This window comes from Channa argus, chromosome 14 (assembly GCF_033026475.1).
Source record: "Channa argus isolate prfri chromosome 14, Channa argus male v1.0, whole genome shotgun sequence".
NCBI classification, from domain to species: Eukaryota; Metazoa; Chordata; class Actinopteri; order Anabantiformes; family Channidae; genus Channa; species Channa argus.
Genome location: NC_090210.1, coordinates 2,725,481 through 2,748,864, shown reverse-complemented (window position 1 = coordinate 2,748,864; position 23,384 = coordinate 2,725,481). Strand labels below are relative to the sequence as shown.

General features: G+C 40.8%; 1 protein-coding gene across 13 annotated transcripts in view; it reads right to left on the bottom strand.

Annotated features, from left to right (window-relative positions):
• The window catches only part of LOC137098197 (adhesion G protein-coupled receptor L2-like), a 125,003-nt gene that overhangs the window by 18,123 nt on the left and 83,496 nt on the right, over positions 1–23,384 (bottom strand). For 11 of the 13 annotated variants that reach the window (XR_010910584.1, XM_067474166.1, XM_067474177.1 and 8 more), the window contains 7 exons: positions 21,743–22,543; positions 10,840–11,139; positions 9,671–9,771; positions 8,231–8,416; positions 5,759–5,797; positions 2,211–2,394; positions 588–710 (listed from right to left, as the gene is read on the bottom strand). Coding sequence is in view for 12 of the 13 variants with exons in the window: in XM_067474166.1 (XP_067330267.1) it covers positions 588–710; positions 2,211–2,394; positions 5,759–5,797; positions 8,231–8,416; positions 9,671–9,771; positions 10,840–11,139; positions 21,743–22,543 (1,734 nt within the window). In the remaining variant the exon portion in view is untranslated. The remainder of the gene's footprint in view (positions 1–587; positions 711–2,210; positions 2,395–5,758; positions 5,798–8,230; positions 8,417–9,670; positions 9,772–10,839; positions 11,140–21,742; positions 22,544–23,384) is intronic. The other 2 variants (XM_067474170.1, XM_067474168.1) reach the window with 1 other exon arrangement.

Below are 23,384 nucleotides of genomic sequence, written 5' to 3'. Positions count from 1 at the left end.
ATTTCAGTGTTGAAATCTGCATGTAGTAATATAAATAGGAGCATAACAAAGGTGCACTGCTGTTATTTTTCCGGCAAAATTTGATGTTGACACTAATTTCATTTTAGTGACGTGTGTATTTGAACGACTTTTAATTATGAATCACACATCTCTCCTCTAAGACATCATATTTTTTTTTAGAAATCACTGTTCACCAAGAAATGGGTAGTAACACATAACATGCACACAAAAAACAAAACAAAACTGTTTTTATATTGTTCACGACGTAGAAGTAAAACAAACGCACTGCATATATAACTTAGAGGTGGGAGCCTATCGTCTGGTCTTTATATTAAGCTAAGCTAGTCACTTCTCACCTTTAGTTGTATAGTACAGGTATACGAGTGGTACCAATCATCTCTCTGTCAGCATATAAGTAAACGTGTATTTATTAGGGAAGTAAACTGCCGCCGACTCACTGCTTGAAAGAGAACTAACATGTTTTTCAGCACATTTCACATCATCAGGATCAATAACACAAGCTGTCAAAAAAGGTTTTAAAAAAAGTCTAAACTAAACTATTATTGCAATGGTATTGAGGCTCTCACCATTTTTGCTGTTGACTTTGACCGTGTTGGAGGAAAGCTGAAGAGATGCTCCACCCTTGCTCGACTGCGGAAACCTGAAGTCTTGCACTTGACCATCAGTGCTCAACACGTACACTTCCAACACTGAGAGAGGCAGGAGGTGAGGGGAAATGGGGACAAATGTATTACTCACAGGCAACATTTTAAAAGCAGTGCGTGGTGTTTTAATAGAGCCCTAACATCAGGGCCCGGTGGGATGTGTGTGAAGAATTGAGGTTCATTGTACCAGTAACAGAATCCAATCTTATTGGCAAGGCCCTGTCATTTACTTAAAAACCATGTCACTAAGCTGTTGGTTGGCATTGTGAAAGCCTCGGAGGCAAGAGCGAAAGAAAAAATAACAACAAGGTCGGCGATAGAGGCTGAGCAAATGCAAGCACACAGCCTACTGCAGCATGAATGTCAAATATTCATAGGATCAAAAATATCATTGACCTTTTACTTTTACTTTTTTCCCCTGTGGGTTCTGATAACTCTGGGCTCGACGAGCAAATCTCTGAAAATCCTCCAAATTCCTGCAGCCCCTCTCTCCGGTATGCCAGCTGCTGGGTGGTGCTCCCTTTGATGTGTGAAATTACTGAAGGGTCAGGAGGACACACGTATCAGCACACTAACTCCCGTCAGAAACGGCCTCGCTTCCTCAGATAGACAGCTTCTGACAGACGGAGATGAGGAATTGTTCTCTGGTTGCTCTCCCCCCCCCTTCCACCGAGTTTTTAGCTCAGTCTTTGCCGTCTCGCTCTTCCTTTTCCTCAGTCGTGCCCTTGAAACGCGCCTCGAGGTGGCATTTGTGCTTCAAGAAACTGCTAATTAGGAACGACAATAATTTTCACTCGTTCAACTTTCAGCTGAATCTCAGTGGACGTCAGGTGAGCTGACAGGTCTCAGGTTGTTTCTTTCCTCATATGAGTGTATTTGTGTTTCTCCACTCGAATATTATCTCTTTTTCACAAATAAGCAAGCGCTTGACAAGCACAACAATTATTCCTTAATGTAGTGATTAATTATCCAATATACTGCATATTACACAACGTGTTAATCAGTACTTTTGGTTGAGAAGGAGCAACTAGTCCTTATCGGCTTAGCCAACTACCAGTTAATGGGAAAGGCTTGCTGAGAGCAGATAGAGTGCTGTATGAATAGAACAATGCCATTCAGTGGGTTTCTTTGTTTTCCCCCCACAGGTCTGGACAGTTCATCTTGTAGCACTCTTTCAATGAGGTGACTTTACTATGCAAGAAAAAAGATTAAAAATCAATGAGGTATAAGACAAAAGGGGGTGAGTGGAAGACCATAATCATAGCAACAAAAAGCTACGAGTAGAAATACGACAGTTCACTGCACAAGGATGACTCAAATGAAGAAGAGCATGTTGCTAATAAACTGGCTATGAGCTCGTGCTATTTTTTTTTTTTTTAAAAGACAAATCTTTTATTGTGACATTAGCCATTTTTACACATGATATTCTTGTTGAAGAATAGGTGGTAGAGAACATTACCACTAAGCCTGGTGCAGAGCCAAAAAGAACACTGGGTACAGACGTGTACATGTTTATCTGTTTATAGAGACTTGAAAGCAACTTACTGATATTCTCTGCAGGTACTTTTACAATCGCTGGCTCAATCAGGTTTTCTGCAAGGACGAACGCCCCTTCCTCCAGAGTATCCAGTAGCATTGTGGCGGCATGGGTTTGTTCGGTGGAATTCATGTCTTTCCATGATTTCAGAGCTTCCGGCCTCAGGAGGTTGTCAACAGTGTCCACAATTGCCTGTATCCATGGAGACAAGTAAAATGTCAGCTTGCCGTTTCCTCCCATCGTAACTTCTGTTTAACAAAGAGCGGGGACTGGGCAGCAAATGATAAAAAGGACATGCATGGCCAAGAGTGACAGCAGCAGCAGCAGCAAAGACTACAACTGAAATATCAAGTTCACTCTAGCTGAAGGTGAGGTCCAAAATAGTCACGGGTAACTAAAATAAAAATGATGATTAAAAAAAAAAAAAAAATTAGTTTTTTTTTTCTTTTTATATTGTGTTTATGAAAATAGTTTGAGGAGGCCTCTTTTGGACCAATTTCCTAGCTGAATAATGTAAAAATGATTGAAGGAAAAAAGAAACTGCTGCATTCTCCATTCTTGGGTCGAAGCAGCTATTTTCCAATAGAACAATTATCTCCATCATGAATAGGCTTATTTCCACAACAGGATTTGCCCACTATGGCCTTGAATAGTATTCTTCTGGTTGAAGTGGGGCATCATTAGGAAACCCATGTCCAGAGTGGCAGTCTGGGAAAATTTGTGCTTGTTTTGCAATGGCAATCCTTTCATTTCCTGCTTTCTGATAAGCAGTAAGTAAGTAAAACATTCCACTAAACCCACACAAGTATCATATGTTGATAAAACAAGAGTTTCCTATGGCCCTGTCAGGGAAAGTTCATGTCTCCTGCCTGGCAAAACCCAGTCACAATGTTGCAAATGTTCTAAATCCCCACTAAAAACAGACACTTGTCAAAGATTGAGGCTCTAGAGCAGCCTTTGGTGTGATAACGCAGAGTGACAATGTAACCACAGGTGCCATTAACCACAGCGAGGCCCACCACAATAACGGTAATTAGCCACAACAAGCCCCTGCACACTATACCAATTAGTCACAGCTGTGATTATCCAAAACACTAATTGACCACAGACAGGATTATCCATTTGGCTGGAATAACAAGAAAGGGGATCAACCAATGTCTGCACCAATATATGATTAACCGCAACATTTAACCACAGAGCTCATATTAACCACAGCGATGATGACTGTATCCAGACACAGCGCTCTCAGTGTGTCGTTATATCTCGGGCTCGAGCACAGAAATCAATCTCTGTGGTCCCGACCTTGCAGGCAACTGGAAGCTTGCGAGCTGTGACTGTGATGGCAGTCAAGTGTGTGTGTGTGTGTGTGTGTGTGTGTGCGCGCGCGTGCGTGTGCAGGGGAGAGTAGTGGCGATTACAGGGTCGGAGCCATTACAACCAGACAGACACAAATGGTCTCTCTCTCCCCCCCCCCGGTGAGCAATCCTCAAAGGACCCATCAAATACAAAAGGGGGAAAAAGTTGGCTGTCTCTAATTTGTCTAACACAGACAGAGTGTGTGTTCTGATTGAATCTTCTTTAATACTTGCCTGGGTAGACGTTCCTTTACAAATCACAGGGGGTGCTACCGGGGGGAGCCTACTGGGTACTTGACAGAGCTGACTTCAGCAGAAGATAACGGACAACAAGTAACCGAACTAGCAACTATGTGAGAGTGCACTTGCTGTTGTACTGATCAAATTGATCTGATGGTTGATTTATTTATTTATCCCACTTTTACAGCCATGAGGGCAACTTTTTGACCAAAAACCTCTTGGCACTTTCCTTTACCAGGGACAAATGTTCACAAACCTCCCCAGGGGTAAAGGTCCATCCAGTGCATTGTAACTTACATATCCATAAGACTAAACAAAGTACCCCCCACCCTATGTCCCAAGTAACTCCACTCCTGACTCTTACTGATTACTATCTGTACTTTATCCAAATTATCTATAATTTATAGGACCAAAATGAACCAACACTCCAAGTGTAAAATGTGGAATGGTATCAAATGAACTGGCTACATCCTGCGGCATTACAGGCATCACCCTGAAAGTCCCTAAACCTTCAGCGAGTACAACCCACAGACTGGGGACTTTTTAGGGGGTACAACTACTGCCTAGAACTAAATTAGCGGTAAAGCAAGTAGAGGAACTAAGTTTCACAAAAGGTTCCTGGCCCTGGGGAAACTCCTTTGGGTCAAATGGGGCTTTAACGTGAACATCTCTGAACTTGCTCAGTCAAATCTTATCAAATGTGAGATACATATATTTTTATTATTGTGAGTCACACATTAGAAGGATATCATATGTGCTGTGCATCGCAAACAAACATAAATACACGTTAAAAAAAAGGGTCAATCTATGGCAGATTTAGACAATAATAAAATCTAATTAGTATCAAAGTATCAAAGGGTTCAATGCAAACACAAACTACTAATAACAAATTCATCACGGTGCCAATTGACTACAATGTGATAAAACATAATGGGTGCTAAAAAAACTAAACAAACAAAAAAGAATAAAGGGGAATTAAGAGAACAGAGCCAAGGTTTTTCAGTCATTGGGGATCTTCTTCTGTACCAGTTTTCAAATCGATCCATCGAGTTTTTGTAATGATAATTCAGGGTGAAACAAAGTTATGAGCCATCTACTAACTAAATAACCTCCAGTGCAATTTGTGAAGCCACACTGCTTGCATGGCCTTAAAAATGTTTGGAAATCAGCTGAGGGAAGTGCATCAGCATTTTCTCATAGTAAACTGAGACGTCAAGTAAAAACAACCCAAACTTACAGGGAGGTCCCATGAGCCAAAGAGAAACACAACATCTGATCTTTCGTTTCATTCCATGCAAGGCATCTCCTCAGGAGTGCTTACACCATGCCCTTGTCTTTCAGCAGAAACCCATTCGAGGAAATAAACTTAGGATGAAAATGTCTTGAGGAAAAGACTGAAAAATCTGAATTGAACACAAACATAATAATGAATAAGAAATTAATACCACAAATGAAACCCAACTACAACAGGAGAGGAGTTTTTCTGACCAAGGGGACAAGGGAGACTAGAAATTGTACAATGTAAGCAAGAGAAAAATTGAGCACACTGCCACTTTGATCACACTTCTGGCTGACAGGGAGGTGCAATTACGACCGTGGGAAGGCAATTATTCAGACAACGTATAAAGAGGCGACAAGAGAGACAGAGAGATAGAAAGAGTGGGTGAGGAAGAGAAGGAGGGAAGAGAAAAATGAAAGATGTACAAGTGATAGCTTATAGACAGGAGGACAACAGGACAAAGACGGGGTGATATTGATGTTGGCGTCTTAAGATGGACAGAATGACAGGAAAACAGACAGATGAGTCAGATGAGGTAGCAGTCACAGCTTGTACAAGCAGGTCACCAGGCACATAGTGTAACGAGACAATGAAGGACACTGAAGACAGACAGGGCTGCATGCTGCTGATCAGACATCGGGGACTGGAATAAAAAGCAACATGGAAAGCCTGGCAGTGATACCTTCATGTACGCTCTGCATGTCTTCTCTCTTTTTTGAAGCTTTTCCATACAACAAGAGGATCAAGCACAAGAGACAAATTGGAAAAAAGGGTGGTAAGAAAACAGCAGTCATTAAATCAAGCCACTTACCATACGTTAGAGAATTAACGAAAAGGAGCAAAGGTACAGGTCTGTGAGCCACAAGCCTTAAAATTAGGCTCTGAATGCCTTTTCAGGCAAACTGTGTCTGAATATGGATCATAAAATAGTGAGGGAAGGAGATGAGAAAAGCAGAGCAGAGTGGAGGAAAAAATGCTGAGACCAGATTCTGATGCTCTCCATTAGTGATGCTTTAAAATACATTGAGAAGATAAACAATGTGGGATGAGGTCATTTGTATTTTATGGCATAGAGAGTATAATATAGCACCAAATTTTTATAAGCCCCTTTTGTTGTACTCTTGGCATTAAATAAGTCTCTTTCTCCTCCTAATTGAGTCAAACCAGAGAAAATCATATACTGCGGTTCTCGCACAGAACTGAAAAACAAAAAAATTAAATGTTCTTTGTATCCACATTAAAACCAGATCGCGAATACCTCAAAAGAGAAAAACATTAAAATGTATCATCAGTGCAGCCAATATAACTCTCATGGATTCCACAGTTTACTTGATTTGTGGCGGAAAAGCTGCATGAAACTTAAAGAACCAGACCAGTGTTGTTGAGTTTAGCTTCATGAATACAGATCATTTGTACAATACAATAGAGATTAATATTTTCAGATGTAGTTTCCTTTCATTGTAAGCGAAATCCTTGTTAGCCACCATGCCTATAACTTTATAGAGTTGGCTTTCTGCAGTAACCCTGTTTTCTTCAAGAGAACCTAGTCGCAGAAAAAGATGCTGAAAGGTTGATTTTGGCCGGAAGTTGTTAATCTTGGCAGGAAACGGACCTTAAGATGGATGGGGTTAGGTAGAGTGGTTAGGGTAGAGGGAAGCCATTGGTCAAGGCAATAAGCCCCTGAAACAGTCCACAAAGCTCAACTTCCAGAAAAAACTTGTAGAACTTCCCCACATTGTCAGCAGTCTGTGAGGTTTATTTGCAGGAAGGTCTCCCTCCATTTCTTAAACATTATGCAAACAGAAAAGTAAGTTTTCAATAACACGACAGGCAATTGGAAAAATCTGATTTACTGAGTTAAACAAATTCTAATATCTTGGCCATGCATCCAGGTAACTGGGTCTCTAACCAACTACCCCGAACACTAGTGCTCCTGTAACTAGACCCAGCAGGCCAGGTCTCCATACCTGGACAGTACACTGTCTCTGAAACATGTGTGCTACAAGGGGAAAACTACACTCCGTCTGCGTGTTACAATAAGTAATATATTTGGGGTAGTAACCATTAACCAGGTTACAACAGTGTCTGAGTTCAAGAGTGGCTCGATTTCTCCAAGTGACCTGCTTTCGTTTGTTAATGGAAACACTCAAAGGAAAGCAGTTCAAACTGCAGTTGAATAGCGATACCAAGCAGCAATGGTGTAACTCGACGTCCTTTGGGTTTGATCAAAATACGTTTTAAGCCACTGCTTATAAACAGATTTTCATATGACACAGAAATCAATGCAACACGATAAACTCTTTGAATAACAGATGCAGTTCACCAAACAAACCTAAAACATAACAGCATGGTTTGTAGAATGGTTAGGTTTGATGAGAAGTGTGCGTGATATGTGATAAAGAGGTTAAAACCTGCTAAACTGCGGTTAGGGTCATTTGTTTTTTTGTCACCAGCCAATCGCCATGTCTTCTTTTACGTGAAGCACAAATCCCTGCAACACTGTCAGTGGCGAGATACTTGTTAGCGCTTATCGTCAAATGCGTAATAGAAATGTAGCATTTGTAACACAAGGGGACAAATGACAGGCGTCGTTTTGGTACAAATAACCTTGTTTACAGAGTAAGTGTTGTCTGCAAAGTCTGAATAGCAATGTAATTTTTCGAACTGTCACTCATCTCTCCGTGGGACTGCCAGTAGCTGAGAAGAAGTTACGTCTTGGGCCTTCCCTTATCTCAACTAGTGCTTGCAGAAGCTCCAGGAGAGAGCACATCCACACTTGTCAACAATGAAGAGTTATTCTTTGTGTTGGTAGGGGGCTCGTGGCCATTACCTCCTTTAAGGTGGAACTGCCAGGTGCGTCAGTGTTTCCAAGCCCAGTAATTAGCAGGGAGCTGTAGAGGAATGAGCTTCCCCTCAGGGCCAGAAATGCCTCCATATCCCCCTCACCTGAGACTGTGTGTGTGTGTCTGTAAATGTGGGTGTGTGTGTGGATGTGAGAGCGCAGGCACACGTTCGTGTGTGTCAATAGATGCCCTGCTAATGAATGTGCAGAGTCACGCTGAACTCGCGTTGGGCCAAAAAAAAAAAAAAAAAAAAAGAAGGGAGACAAAGTTTAATGAGAGTCACAACAGGCCAGGGAGGAATTTCACAGTACCTTGTTGAAGCTGCGTCCAGCTGAGTCCTTCTCGCTGGGCCGGAGCTCCTGCAGCTGAGCATCCAGGATGTCTACAAGCTGCTCCATTAGGCGCACCGAGGAGCTTACGTCTCCAGCAAACACAGGGCCCTGTGTGTGGCGTGCCAGCTCATTGGCTAAATTAGCAGCATTTTCACCAGTTCGAATCTAAAAACGGCAACGAGGGAAACAGGGAAGGCGTCAGTGAGGATGATGGTTCTGCAAAGTGAAGCTGAAATAATGGATTCCGCATACACCTCAGTCGCAATCCATTACAACATGGCTTGCTCAGAGGGAAAAAGTGACCGTGTGCAGGCTGAATGTAAACACAGGGATTGCATGTCAGGCAAGGTAACAGTAATACAGAGGCAATAACACCAGAAGCTGAGAATAAGAAAATGTCAGCCTTTGTATTAAAATCTCTTATTATATATAATCCAGCAGTTATTTTCAGACAAAATGTTCTAATTCCTTTGGGTGCACCCATCCTCCACTAACCTGCCAGGAGTGAGCTGTGACCCCATTAAATGCCACATACTAGTTTTATATAGTATATAATAAATACCAATCTTCATGGTATGATGCTTTTGCAGCCAGGATACAAGAGTTCAATGTCAATCCACCTTTTGCACTAAGAGGCAATGTAGCAATGAATGCACAGGCATCAATCAAAGTGTCCCATTAAACTTTTAACTTCACAAAGAGAAAGCTAGTGCGGCGCTCATGTCATGTCCTAAAGACCATAATTACCAGAGCACCGAGAGGGATGTAAATGTTCACGCTGTTCCAACTTCTAATGTGTAATTCAAAGGTATATGACATTTCTTACAACTATGACATCCCCCAATTGGTGAAAAGAACTACCATCAACAAACTAAGCCATACAAAAAAAAAAAAAAAAATGGGTCACTTTTCTACGTTTCCCAACGTTTTGACAACACCCCAGCAACCCTGCCTGAACATGCTGCATTCAGATTGTGTTTTTCCAGTGAAGAGAACAAAAGCATCTCCTGCTTGAATGCAGTCCGTTGTGTGTTTGTCTGGCAGTACAGTCCGTTCAGGCTACTGACACTGTTATCTGTGCGTCTTTCATTCAATTTCTACCTCCGTGACTGTTGAACATCAAAGCAGATACGTCACAGACGAAAGAAGAACTGGTTCTTTGATTCTCTAGAACTTGGCATTTTCCCTTGATATTTCCGATAGCTCATTTCTTTCTGCTACTACACTATACTGCAAAAGCCTTTAATAAAAAAACAAGTATTTTCACAATATGTAGCAATGACCACTTCTTTGCTGGAATGAGAAAAAAAATACACTTAGCAAGCCAAAGGGTTAAAAGGTGCCACTCAGTGCTTGATTTTCACCATGGAACAGGCTTGTTGCGCTACTACATTCAGTAATTAACAATTCCAGTTTTACCTTTTGGGCCACTTGAGTCACCCAGTGGGAGGTGCAGTTACTGAGGTCTGGCCCTTTGGAGCACCAGGTCCCTGCCACAGTGCAGAGGAAGGAGGAGATGCCTGCAGTACCACAGAACAAACATAACAGTTGGAGGGAAGCCAAAACCTTGCTCAGATAAAATTTCTCCTGCTGATCCGTCATTCATTCATCTCTGGCACAAGGACCGAACTGTTCTGCATGTGCAGCTACTTCTAAACAATTAAAATGGCTAAAAGCTTTATATAGACTACACAAAGAATAAGATTTGTATGGCAAAAGAGACAAAAAAAAAAGAAGAATCTGGTTTGCAATGCCTGCAGACATTTTGAAAGTATTAACAATTTAAATTACTTCTAATTACTAATAATCATGCTATACAAATTCTGTTTAAACAAAATAGAAGCATACTTCTAATGAATATTGCTTCACTGACAGCAGCAACAACATATGTAATTCAAGATTCTTTCCCTTATCACCTACGCAGTCAACACTGTCTGTTTCTTGCTTTCATGCTCCAATTTCTGTGATTTATATTTTGACAGTTCTGCCAGTCTGTGTGAAGGGATATTAAGGTATCTTGGGAGATATTCCGGTGTGTGAATATCAGTGTTAACTGAACTGGTATAACCATCAGCACAGTGCCCCCCCCCCTTACTGTTGACCTCCTACATTCACAGAATTTTACCTACTAAAGTCCTGCCTGGATTTATTGAATGCAATTTAATTTAGTTTAACTGGACTGGACTGGACTGGTTAAGCCGCCTTTTGTATACCATCTCAAATTATTCCAAAAAAGGATTTGTTCTACTTTGTTTTACTTCCTTTATATATTAAGAGAAATAAAATGGTCATCACTTGATGGAGATAGCCCATTACCATCTAAATAAGCACAAGTAAGGTAGTAGCTAGGGCCATTTTAAATTATTTTGGATGCTGAATGTGAGACTTTCGTGGGTATACTTGATTAATAACTGAAAAAGGAAAAACATGATGTCTGTCGAATCTTGACCCCCTACAGTGTGTAGCACAGATTAATCACGATGATTAAAAATTGCTGGACAAGATGAAAGAGATCAAAAAGAGAGCCCACAAAGTTACACCTCATCAGTGTGTCTCGGTATGCATAGTCACACCAGATGGTGGCCTACCTCTGGTCCCTTTGGGGCAGGGCCTCTCCACTGTGGTTCCAGTGTGGGTCTGGGGCCAGTCAATGGCTCTCCTCCTGGTGGCCTCACAGAAGCGTCTGGGTGTTGGAGGCAGCTCAGGAATCGGGGGATCAGCTGTACCTGAGCCACGGTTGTCCTCAAAAGGATCTCTCCCTTCCCTTGGATCGGCTCCAGCTATGGTGGTGTCACCCTGCCCCCTCAAAGTGGACGGAGCAGTGGTGGTGACAACCGTGGTGGTCTTGGGCATGGATGACGAGATGGAGACATCCTCAGTGGTTGGCACTAGAGCAATAGAAAAGGGATGCCGTTAGAGAATAAATGTGTTTGCCTTGAAATCCTGTTGTTTGCAGCAGTGGGAAAACTAACTGCTGTGAGTCCCGCAGCTTGACAGTATGGTTAGTGTTACCATTACCCATGATTCCTGGAAATAAAAGTTTTGTGGATATTTTATTTGTAGCCCCACTTTGTTTTTCCTTCACTAAACAAAATTATAGCAAACTTGCCAATGTGACACAATCTATCTTTTGCTATTTTTAGCATAAATAATATGAGCAGTGGTGGGGCATCATTTGACAGAACAGTGATTTCTTCCCAACGGAGTCAGTACCTTGGGCTGATTAAATGTCAACAATGAAGACAAAGCCTGCTTGCATTTTACTTTTTTCAGTCTAGTTCATCTCTCTCACTTTGATAAAGCTGGTGTGAGGAAGTAGCCCCGCACTGCTCCAAGCGAAAACCATACATCAGCAATAATGTGATTCCACTGTATTCAGTTCACGACTACCCTGCAAAGCAAATCTGAGTATAGAACCCCAATTCGAAAAAAAGTTTTCATTTCATGGAAAATATTTGCTCATTTTGATTTTGATGGCAGCAACACATCTCAAAAAAGCCTGAACAGGGAAAACAAAAGGCTGGAAAAGTAATTGCTGCACAGAAAAAAAAAAAACAAATGGGAGGAGCATTTTACAACTAATTAGGTTAATTGACAACAGGTCAGTAACATGACTGGATACAAAAAAGGAGCATTTCAGAGAGGCAGAGGCTCTCAAATGTAAACGTGGGCAGAGGTTCACCAATCTCCTACCATCTACAGTATCTAATATCATAAAATATTCACAGAATCAGGAGAAATCACTGTGCAAAGGGACAAGGCCGGAGGTTAAAACTGGATGCATGTGATCTTTGGGCCCCCAGGCGGCACTGCAATAAAAACGGGCAGGATTCTCTACTGGACACTTCCAGCAATCAATGTCTGTGAGCACAATTCACTCTGCAATCCACAAATGTAAGTTGAAGCTGTATAATGCAAAGAAGAAGCCATATGTGAACACGATCCAGAAATGCTGCCCTGTTCTCTGGGCCAAAGCTCATTTAAAATGGTCTGAGGCAAAATGGAAAACTGTTCTATGGTCAGATGAATCAAAAATGTTAATTGTTTTTGGAAACCATGGAAGGCGTGTCCTGCAGACTAAAAAGGAAAAAGACTATCCAGCTTGTTATCAGCATACAGTTCAAAAGCCTGCATCTGTGATGGTATAGGGGGCATTAGTACCTATGGTGTGGGCAGCTTACACATCTGGAAAGGCTCCATCGATGCTGAAAAGTACATAGAGGTTTTAGAGCAACATATGCTCCCATCAGGACAACGTCTCTTTCAGGGAAGGACTTGCATATTTCAGCAAGACAATGCTAAACCACATACTGCATCCATCACAACAGCACGGCTTCACGGGAGAAGAGTCTGGGTGCTGAACTGGTCTGCCTGCAGTCCAGACCTTAGACCAATAGAAAACATTTGGTGCATCATTAAAAACAAAAACAAAAAGCACATTAACAAAAGCCCAAGACCTGATTCAGACAACAACATTCCTCTTCTAAACTTCACGGCTGGTCTCCTCACTTCCCAGAGATAGTTAGAGACAGTTATCAAAAAAAAGAGGGGATGGTACACAATGGTAAACATCACTCTGTTCCAACTTTATGCTGCCCTCAAATTGAAAATGAGCTAATATTTTCCGTAAAATGTCTCATTTTCAATATCTGATATGCTGTTTATGTTCTATTGTGATTAAAATATAGGTTGAATGCAGAACATTGCATTCTGTTCTTGTTTAAGTTTTACACATCATCCCAACTTTTTGTCAATTGGGGTTGCAAGTGTCCACATGTAGGTGTGCAAGTCCACTTTTGTCTGCTTATTTTGTTCAGGTGGGTTCCTTCTTAATATCACTACAGATGAACAGATGAATATCTGCTGTAGAGATTATGGAGATAACTAGGAAACAGTAGTAGAAATAGGAAATCTATATATTTTATACAGCATAGATATCAGTAATAAACAATAAAACCCAGTGAGTCTACATGGACACACTAGGCTACTTGTCTCCTGCATGAATGATCTTAACATTTTACCCACAACACCACCTGATTCTATTTGGAGATAAAAACAGCTTCCCACAATGGAGGTCTGCCATTGTGAAAGACACTACAGTGTTGCCTTCAGGTTCCCTGGGTGCTTCTGTAAGAATGCAATATCATGCTATCTGACACTTCATCATCTGACACATATCTCCATTTCCTGAGAGAGAACGATGACAAAACCCACATTTCACACTAATCAGCCTGTCGGGGGAATCTTTGCTTTTTCATTCCAGTGAAATATCATGAGTTTATTACAAAGCAGATATCTGCTGATGTGGTCAGGAGGCCACAGCGGGGAGGGAACGTCTTCCTGTCATGTTCACAACACAAAATAAACCTCAAACCGTCATACAGTGAGGGTGAATTGTGACATTTTACTTAGTAACCTTTTGCCCTTGCAGGAGCCCTCGCTAATTACCTTACACGCATTCAGTCATTGTGTGTCTGTCACCCACACATTCACGGGCCAGGCCTGGTCAGGATGGCTGCAAATGTAACAGCTGACATGTGCCAGGTCAGCATGACTAAATGACCAGAAAGCCTTCACTTAGTACCCATGGTGATGAAAGCATTGAGATTTACTCACATAAAAGAGGGCAAGAGTTGGCAATAACTAACAAAAAGTAAGACAGAAAGTCCTGATCACCATAGATTTCATCTTTTAACTTAAAAAAAAAAAAAGTTATATAAAGCAAAATGAGATTAACTAGATTAAAAGTAACTTCTATTATGTCCTACGGAGCCAAATAACAATGACTAGACTATAACACAATAGTATAACAATGCTAAAAAATATAAATAAATTATTTATTGCTGGTGAAGATTTTTTATTGACTCAGGAAAAGTGAGATGATTCATAGGCTGACTCGGTTGATTCAATATACGCATATAATGCAATACAAGGGCAAGTGTAATTGGGTTTCAGGTTATTAAACTTCTCCATACCTGAGCAAACTTCTGTTTTTCCGCAGGCGGATATAAGCCTTAATATGCATCTGCCTGTAACAGCATGCTTGCATCACCTGATTAACCTGCTCCTGGGACCCTATTATTCCAACTGAAGAGTCCAAAGCACCTACAGCTCACACATTTCAGCACAAATTACTATACAGCATCAGAAATAAGTTTGTTTGTGTTTTTTTTTTTTGTTTTTACTTGTTTGTCTCTTATTATGTGGTCAAATGCAAATTACTTTTAATATTTAGGAATTAATTCACTTTGGAGATGGTGCAGAAAGAATTGAAAATAATGAAAAAAGGGAAAATGTGTAAAATGTCTACTGCGTTGATCTAGAGCCAATGGTCACATTTAATAGTAGAATGTAAGCAGGAGTCGGTGAGTTCTGGTATTTTTGTTGTGAAAAATGACTTTTCTTCTCATTAAAGTAACTGAAAATTATTTTCTTGATTACTCTCTTACAATAACTGATAATAATTTATGCTAAATTCAGCCAACTTAGTTTGGTTTTTGGTAATTTCAGCTTTTGTTACTTGCTTAAAGTGGGCGGGTGACATTTCCTACTTCCATGCAATAACCATAATTTAGAAACATGCAGAATCAGTTGGTTGGATGATTATTGACAGTGAAATTATACAATTTCCCACCAACATACTACTGATGAGCTTTAGCGAGGAGTTAAAATTGTTGCCAAAAAACTTTTTTGTTCAACTAAGTGTTCTACATCAGCTGTACATGTGCCTGAGAATTTCTTCATTGCCATCTAGGATTGCAACTAATGAATGTTTTGATTATTGATCAATTTGTCACAATTAAATGTTAATCTATGAAATTAACTGAATATACGAGACAGTAGCTATCACAGATTTCAATCTGCAAACGTCTTATTTTGTCCGACCACTTGAATAAAACCTGTAGATACTGTGCTTATAAAGAAACATAAAATGGAGAAAAGAACCAAATTTTGATGGTGAAGAAAAACTGCAACCAGGAATTACTTTGTGAGAAATGGCTGATATAACTATCAATCATAATATAAATATGTAGTGCATGTTTAGTTTTCAAATAATTGCTGTCAATGAACTGACAATCCTCTAATCAAACACTGCTATGGACACAGGAGCTTGAGATAATCCATGGTCAGGTCACCGCTCCTCTAATGTTCACTCTATCAGAAAGAATCATAAAATCATATCGCTTTAATTAGCAGAGGCACTCAGATGTCACCTGTGTGATTTTTTTTTTTTTTTTTTTTTAATCAAATCAAAGACAAGATGCAGCCTTTGTGCATGATTCTAGTCAGTGTGTCTTGGTTTTCATATCAAAGTGCAATTGTGAATAACAGCAACATATCAGTAAAATAATGTGCTTGTCAGATGTCGATGCATCTGTGGGCTTATTTTGATGTCTCTGCACCAATGTTGCTCTGCTACAATTTTCTTTTGATTGCGAAGAGCAAATTCCACTCGAGCAAGAGCTCTGTGTCCTCTGACAGCACTCAACCAAGAGAGGGCTGCACCAATTAGCTACCATTTCTCTCAAGAGGCACTGAAGTTACTCTTTATGGGCAATCTGACACCAAAGGCATACTGTTGCCATATGCTGAATAATGCCTCTTGTAAATAATGGAAGAATTTGAGATTGAATACTTGAAAAACATGGATGTCACCCGAGTCTAAACAGAGCATGTAAATTAAAACAGAACTAAACGGAAGGAACACCATTATGCATGCTCATCAATCCAGACATGAAGATGAAGCAGAATTAGTCTCATCACTTTATAGCCCCCCAGAGTCATTTATGTATCTGCAGGAAGGAAGATGACGAAAAGATTTAACCATAATCAGATGATCACAGGATTAGATATTCGGTTTGTCCTTGCTGTTACAGCTTACACCACTGCACTAAACAAAGACATACACACATTGGGGCTAGTTAAAAACCACCTACCTGTCCATAAAAATACCAAGATAAATGGATCACAAGCTACCTAATACCTGCTATTAGAGAAGAGCGATGACAGCTTACAGCTAAATCCGGCAGTTTAAATTAGTTTCATTTTTGAAGACGAAACGTTTACAATTTCCCCACTGCAATAACATAGTCGAAAGGAAATATCACGTGAGCAGGACTAACTTAAAAGTCACTCCTACATTAGCAGGACCCATATAAAATGCAAAGCAAACTGCCTTTGGTCAGTGCAAAAAACATTTTTTAATTGTTTATATTCTCTTTATGAATATCTACAAACACAAGGACAGAATAAGAACACAACAAATATTGGGTTATTGGTAAAAGGTAGGCAGCTGGCTTGTTTAGCATCAAGACTAAAACTGTGGTGAAACAGTTAACAGTGGCTTTAGGTTTTCTGAAGTAAGCAGAAAATGCAATAATGGTTTTTAATTAACCAGCTGATGAAATACAACTTTAAAAACTATGAAAAGAACATATTTGTAGCTAAGCTGACCTAGTTACCCTCCCTCACAGATTATCACTGAGCTGAATCTCTTGGGTCTGTCACCAAGCTGAAGACAGCAGCTTTGTTCACAATGTCTAGAGAAATATTGTGTAATCAAGAGGATTGTAATTATTAGAAAACAAACAGTTACTGCTTAAGTATGTCAACTAACTAAATTATATTTGTTTCAAATTACAAACTCATAAAGCAACATCGTCAAAGCCACAACCAGTGTAACATTGCGATTAAAGGATACATTTTCTCTGGTAGTTACAGTATCACAGTTTTGACATATTCCTTTTTTAGTATTTCATAGGCTGACTCGGTTGAGTGAGTACTTTTAGTTTCTGCTAATTTTATCTATTGTGTTCCATTTCAAAGGAAATCATAATACTACATTATATTTATTTGATAGCTGTAGTTAAATGTAACTTTAATTGTAACTATTTTGAAATGACATTAACGCTTGTTTTTGAAGATTCATCAAATTGCAATTGTAACATTTAACACAAATTCAACCAGTCTGTGAATTCTGTCTGAGATTGGGCCCAAACTGTATTGTCCCTGAATGCCTCTACTTCTGGTGCACCAGATGAGAGGCTGCTAAGAGATGTTGCTTTTTTTTTTAAAGGTAAAAACATGCACAAAAGCAAATAATAAAAGCACTTATGACAAGAAGAGAGAAAACATGCAATTTCTGAGATATTTTATATAATTTGAGGCCATTGGGAAGCCTGTATTAATATGCAGAAGACTCCCAGAACTTCTGAAGAGGTAAATGTTTGCAGAAATTACTGCTAGAGACTGTGAAAGGCAATTCCCTGATGTTCTGCACAAAAGCAGCAGTAGACTGTTTTGCACTGCATGCAATGTTGTAGTGAGCACAGACAAAATTAATCGATTGACGGCTTTCTACTGCATTCTAATGCAGAATATCTGAAACGTGGGGACAACAGATAGGACACATCCCCCTAAGAGAGGCTGTTGCATCCGGATCCATTGTAAATGTTGAAAGAGTCAAGATGAGACAAAGAGTACGAATAGCGTAGTATAAATCACAGTGATAGAGGCTTGTCTGTTTGTGTGCACGCGTGTGTGAGATCATGTGTGTGTTTTTGTGTGTGCATGTATGTGTAGGTAGGGAAAAAAAACTGTTAAGGAATAAAAAGCCTTAAAATGAAATAACAGTGTGACAAAACTGTTTAACTATGTTAATAATGGATCAATAGTTTTGCTAATTGTTCATGTAAAAACTATTCCTGTAAGCAAATGGATTGAGAGATTATTTTTGGACACAGGAAAGACAAACCTAGACATCTGAAGACATCACCTTAGACTCTCACATGTACGTTTTCCTTTAGTTTTAATGCAGGACTTGTAACTTGGTATTTTTACTTTGAGGCATTGATAACTTTTTAAGTAGGGAATCAAGAGCATTTTTTACACTTTGGTTTTGTGCTGATAAAATAAATAATTATGAATCTTTGCTTTGATCAAACTAATAGGTTTGCTGCCATATTAATGCTGCTCCATGTTTGACTCCACGTGTGGCTTAACATACAGTGGTGCATGGGTCTTTATTCATTGTCCATTTCCGCTTTACTCAGTAACAAGACTGTCTCAGAGGATAATAACTGTTTAAGAGCTACAGCTGGTCTTTTTGTCTATTTACCTGGAGCCAGTGCTGTTAATTAATGACAGAGAAAGAAATCCCACAAGACATGAATTTTACATTAGGCTGTTTACATGCACTGATGTTGTTCTGCTTCATTCAAGCCTATTTGATGTGAGCACAGCTTGGCATGGAAGGTAAAGGACCACAGGACAATTAATGAGCAATTTTCTGATCTAGTGCTGAATAATAATAACTTATTGTTCCTGCTGAATGAAAAAATAAAAATAAAATGTTGTCGACCCAAAGTTTTACCGACACTTCTTCAAAGAGCAACAGACAGAAAAAGCTCAGCTGGACATATTCCAATGTCTGCATGGGGTAATTTATTACGAGTGAAACTGAATACTGTGTTACAGTAGACATAATGCAGTCACAACTAGATGATCTGAGTCAGAAGAAAGTGGCTAAACAGCTCACAGTGAAGACACAAGCATGAAGACAAGATATATGTTCAGACAGAAATACACTCGGCGCCAAGACACTACAAACCCATTTGTCATATCTGCCTATAACGTCGACTTAAACAATTCCCTGCTATAATCCAGCAAGCAGAACAATAAGAGCTCTTTCAAATCTCTTGATTCCTTTGCTTCAGCCTCTATTTCTGTTGCCGAACATCACGCTTCAGAGGGTGGAACACAGGCTTAGTGCATGATACATCTATAAATGTCCTCCGTCTTGAAGGCTCACCTGGAGGTGTCGTTCAGAGATATAAAAGCAAAGCAAAGTGCAGCGAGGTGCACTTTGTGATGATAGATATGTGTGGCATGCAGGATTTGAAATAGCATTTTTTTTTCCCTTGACATTTCAATTCAGTGCAGAGCCCACTTGTGCTCACTGCTCCCAGATTACCCGGAGTGGCTAAGCCTTTTGGACAAAGCCATTAATTTTATGGCTCTCGTCTTTAGGGGCTCAGATCAATGCTACCTCAAAGACAAATTAATTTTCTCCTTTCACTCCTTGTTAGTTTGAAATGCTCCTGGCAATTACTGGCCCTTCTGATTGTTTTTTTTTTTTTTTTTTTTTTTTTTAATTCACTGGACTGAAATCAGTTAACGTCTTTGCTCATCGCAGAAAAATACATTACCGCTGTCCCTCTAAGTTTTGTAACAATGAGCACTTGGGTGTGCTTTTTATTGGCATGCCCCTCTTTCAAAGAGACCTCTGAGAAGGCGGCCTCTCTACGTATTGATCATTGGTGTTTTTGTGTTCACAAAACATTAGCGGAGCGTAGACATTTTCTTTAAATCTGTGTGAATTGTTTGGAACAATAAGTGGAGGGATCAATATGTAGAAGGATCTCAGCTAATCACCTCAACCGGGGCCAGAACTAAGCAACCGGCAGTGTTACACAAGGTAAAGGAAATACCAACAAGTAATTGAAGTGATTAGTTTTCACTTTGATCAGTTTGCTAAAACTCCCATAATATAAACCCCAAATCCTCCTGGCACTTCAGTGTGTCTTCCAGGATGAGCATTACAGCCAAGGTTGATGGTTCGGACAGAAAAGGACACCGACATTCATTGTGTTACATCAGTTCTGCAAAAGGGGAGAAATACATTGGGTTTGGTGTGTGAGGGAACTTCACTCTGTGGTCGATGAATCTTAATGGGCACAATTAATTTCCTTTACGCCTCAAGTGCCCCTCAGTTTCAGAGAGAGAGACATTATTTCAGCACCATTAGATTACCCTGCAGAATAGGTTGTTTAATTCAACGGCATGTCACGGGCAGCAATAAATCCTAATAGCTACACAGCAAAGAAGCTAAAGGTATAGATCTGTGAAAAAAAAAAAAGCATAAACAAGAACCAATTATTTAGTGTCATTTCCAAAGGCTGGAGTGCTGCTGGGTGGCTGTGGCATCTCAAGATGCCGCCTCCTCCTCCCTTCTTTAAAAATGTTTGCATAAAACACGCTTAGCGATACGCAGCCCTCCTGCAAAGACGCATTTCTGATTGAATCTTAATAAAAGAACAGTGGCAGATACTTGGAATAAAGTGTAAAATCAACAACGACTGTTGAGTTCCTCAATTAAATGCACTGTTCCTGTAGCAACACTAGGCCCATTTGGCATTTATGTTTACCGAGGCATTACAGTAGCTGAAAGAGCACATTAAACCCTTCATTGAAAATGTGCGATGTGATGGCCACTTTCCTCCTCTCCCTGACTCTCTTTTGAGAAAAGAAGGGTAATTATGATAATTCAGTTGTTAATTACATTTACATACATCGGGACATGAAGAGTTGAGCAGGCAGTTTGCATGCACGAAGAACTAATTAAAGTTTGAGTATTTTTCATATCCACTCAAACCTACTCTTAATTACAGCTCTGGTTGTTCAGGAACACAGACGCAAACTGGGTGGGTATTGAGTTCCCCATGCTGGGGATATTCCAGGGAGCGTCAGAAAACAAACAGACGCGTTGACAAGAGGCCAGAGTTCAGGAGCACACAGCCTCCATTGAGACATCAATGCCAACCCCCCTTTAACAGCTAACGTCAAGAATCAGATTTCCCCCCTTGCAACCCCTCCCAAATACCCAGAAGTTAAAAATCATAACCTAATCCGGACTAGTGCTCAGGAGCAGCCTGATCCTCTAACACAAGGCCGGCTCTATGGGATAAGGTGGCTGCAGTCAGGTAATTAAGACCATTATCAGCCTGATGTAAGGTCCCTGTCTGATGACACGTATGTCGACTCTCAGCATTTCACAGATTAATTTTAGCCCCCTCGCTGCCTGACGTGATTCTCCACTCTAATTGATTTCTCTTTCCAGCCATTCTTCTAGCCTGATGCAGCACATAGCTCACAGTCCCTTTAGCCTGCTAGTTTTGAAAATATTATGCCACAATAGGTTGGTGATTATCTCCTGATCTATTATTTAAAAAAAAAAAAGGTTTCTGTAAAGTTGATGAAGTAGCCATGGCAACACAACTTGACATCCTGCTGTGAGGAGGAGAGGATAGCCTCTGTCATACTGTGCGCAACACTTCTCAAACGCATTCCCAGCCTTAGAGAGAAGTGCAGAAGGGCAGTGTTCATAATGGTTTTGGACGGGGTCTGAGATTAAAGAATTTGATAGGGTCTAACTTTAGCTGGAGTGAGTGCCTCAGCTTGCCTCGTGGTAATAAAACCGGTTTTTGCAGCAGCGTGGCTGCACTGGGAGCTATCGCTCATTCTAAGCTAAATCTGTAATTTCTATCTGCAGATGAGCCCTTTCCCCATGACTAAGACAGCCCTCTTGCCTTTATCGCACCTGAATTGCATCCAGAATTAAAAAGCGGCCATCTGTGTCGTCCTACGCTGCAGCCAAACAGTAAAAGAATAACACAAAGGCAACGAACTAAACATTGGTGGAGGAGCACTTACCCTCAGCAGGATCGGGCGGCCCAAAGTCCAAGTCATAGCGCAGAATGTAAAAGTTATTCCACACATAGAGCTGGTTGTCCCTGGGGTTGTAATCCACAGCAGTGATGTACTGGTATTGGTTGGGGAAGAGGATGTCGGTGTACTCGCCCTGGCTCAGCTTGGTGTTGTAGATGTAGTCGATTTGGCTTCTGCTGGCCTCGCTCTCGTTCTCCTCATAGGTGGAGCGCACGACATGTAGCACGCCGCACACCATAAAGGCGTTCGAGGCCGAGCGTTTGTCGTATGCCGTCTCCCACGTGGCCTCGAAGCGGAGCGTGTACGGGTTGAGCTGGCTCACCACAATGCGTCCGTTGTTCTGCTCCGTGGCGTAGATCACCCATAAGCCCCTCTCATCTACTGCGAGGTCAATGTCTGTCTTGCCACCCCAGCGGTAAGGTGAGGTGTCGTGATAATTGGCGTTATTGACAATAGCCTCGCCGCTTTTGATGCGTGTGCGCAGGTCAAACTTGACAATGTTTCGGGTGCGTTCCTTGTTAAAGAAGATTGCCCCGTCATAAGCCACGAAGCCAGTGCCGTCAACACGGTGCGGCAATTTATAGATGGTCGTCGCGCGACCGTTTCTGTATTCCTCCAGGGAGGCGTACTCAAAGAGGGCGTCGGTGCGGTACGGCGTCCAGGGCATGAAGAAGACTTTGTCTCCAGCCTGGAGAGGGTCTTTGCACCAGGACCCCGCTTGTTGCTCTGACTCAAACAGGAAAGTGGCAGCTCCTACACCCTTCAGTGTCCCAGGACAAATGAAAACTAGTGACAGAGAAGAGAGTGAGACGAAATGTATTAAGGCGACATATTAAAAACAGACATAACACATTTGAAACGCATCATTGTCGCTGCTGTGCAACTCATGTAGAGGACAAAAAAGATCAGGGGCTGTGAATTTGGAGGAATCTTTAACTAAACAAATGAATAACTAAATGAATGAATGTGTCACTGTGATTGTTCAGAATGACAAAATGTGAGGTTAAGACAACTTGCATCTCAAGGGTCTGCTGCTACATCCTAACAGGGACCAAATAAAATGTGGAAAAAAAAAAAGGTAATAATCCTGCAAATAAAACACTGGAGACACTGGAAATGGGGGGAAATAGAGTTCAAACATTTGCACTTTTTTTTTTTTTTTTTTTTTTTAAATACCAGCCTGTCTCTGACATAAAATGCCACATGAACAGCTGGGTATATGGGTACACTACACATGCATACTCACATGACTTAGGTCATGAACCAAAATGACAGGGGAACAGACTTCACATCTTGCGATAAGAGTGAAAAACAGGTTGTCAATGGCGGTGGTGGCAGCAAAGCAGAGGTAAAATGAAAGTGGAGGTTGGGGAAACAGATCAAACAACAGTGGTAAAGGATTTTCACTACTTCTGTGGCAAAAGACAAAAGTAACTACTGATGGGTGAGGGAGGCCATGGCAAGGTTCCCATTTGGATGGTTTTAAAATTAATTGGTTCTGGATTTTAAAAAAAAGGGACACAGTGAATTCTTGTTTTCTTTTCAAAGTGTTTTGCAGCCTGTGCCAATCTCACTCAGCCATCACTGCTATTTCACATCACGTGCTATGGGTGCAGCTGAAGTTGGG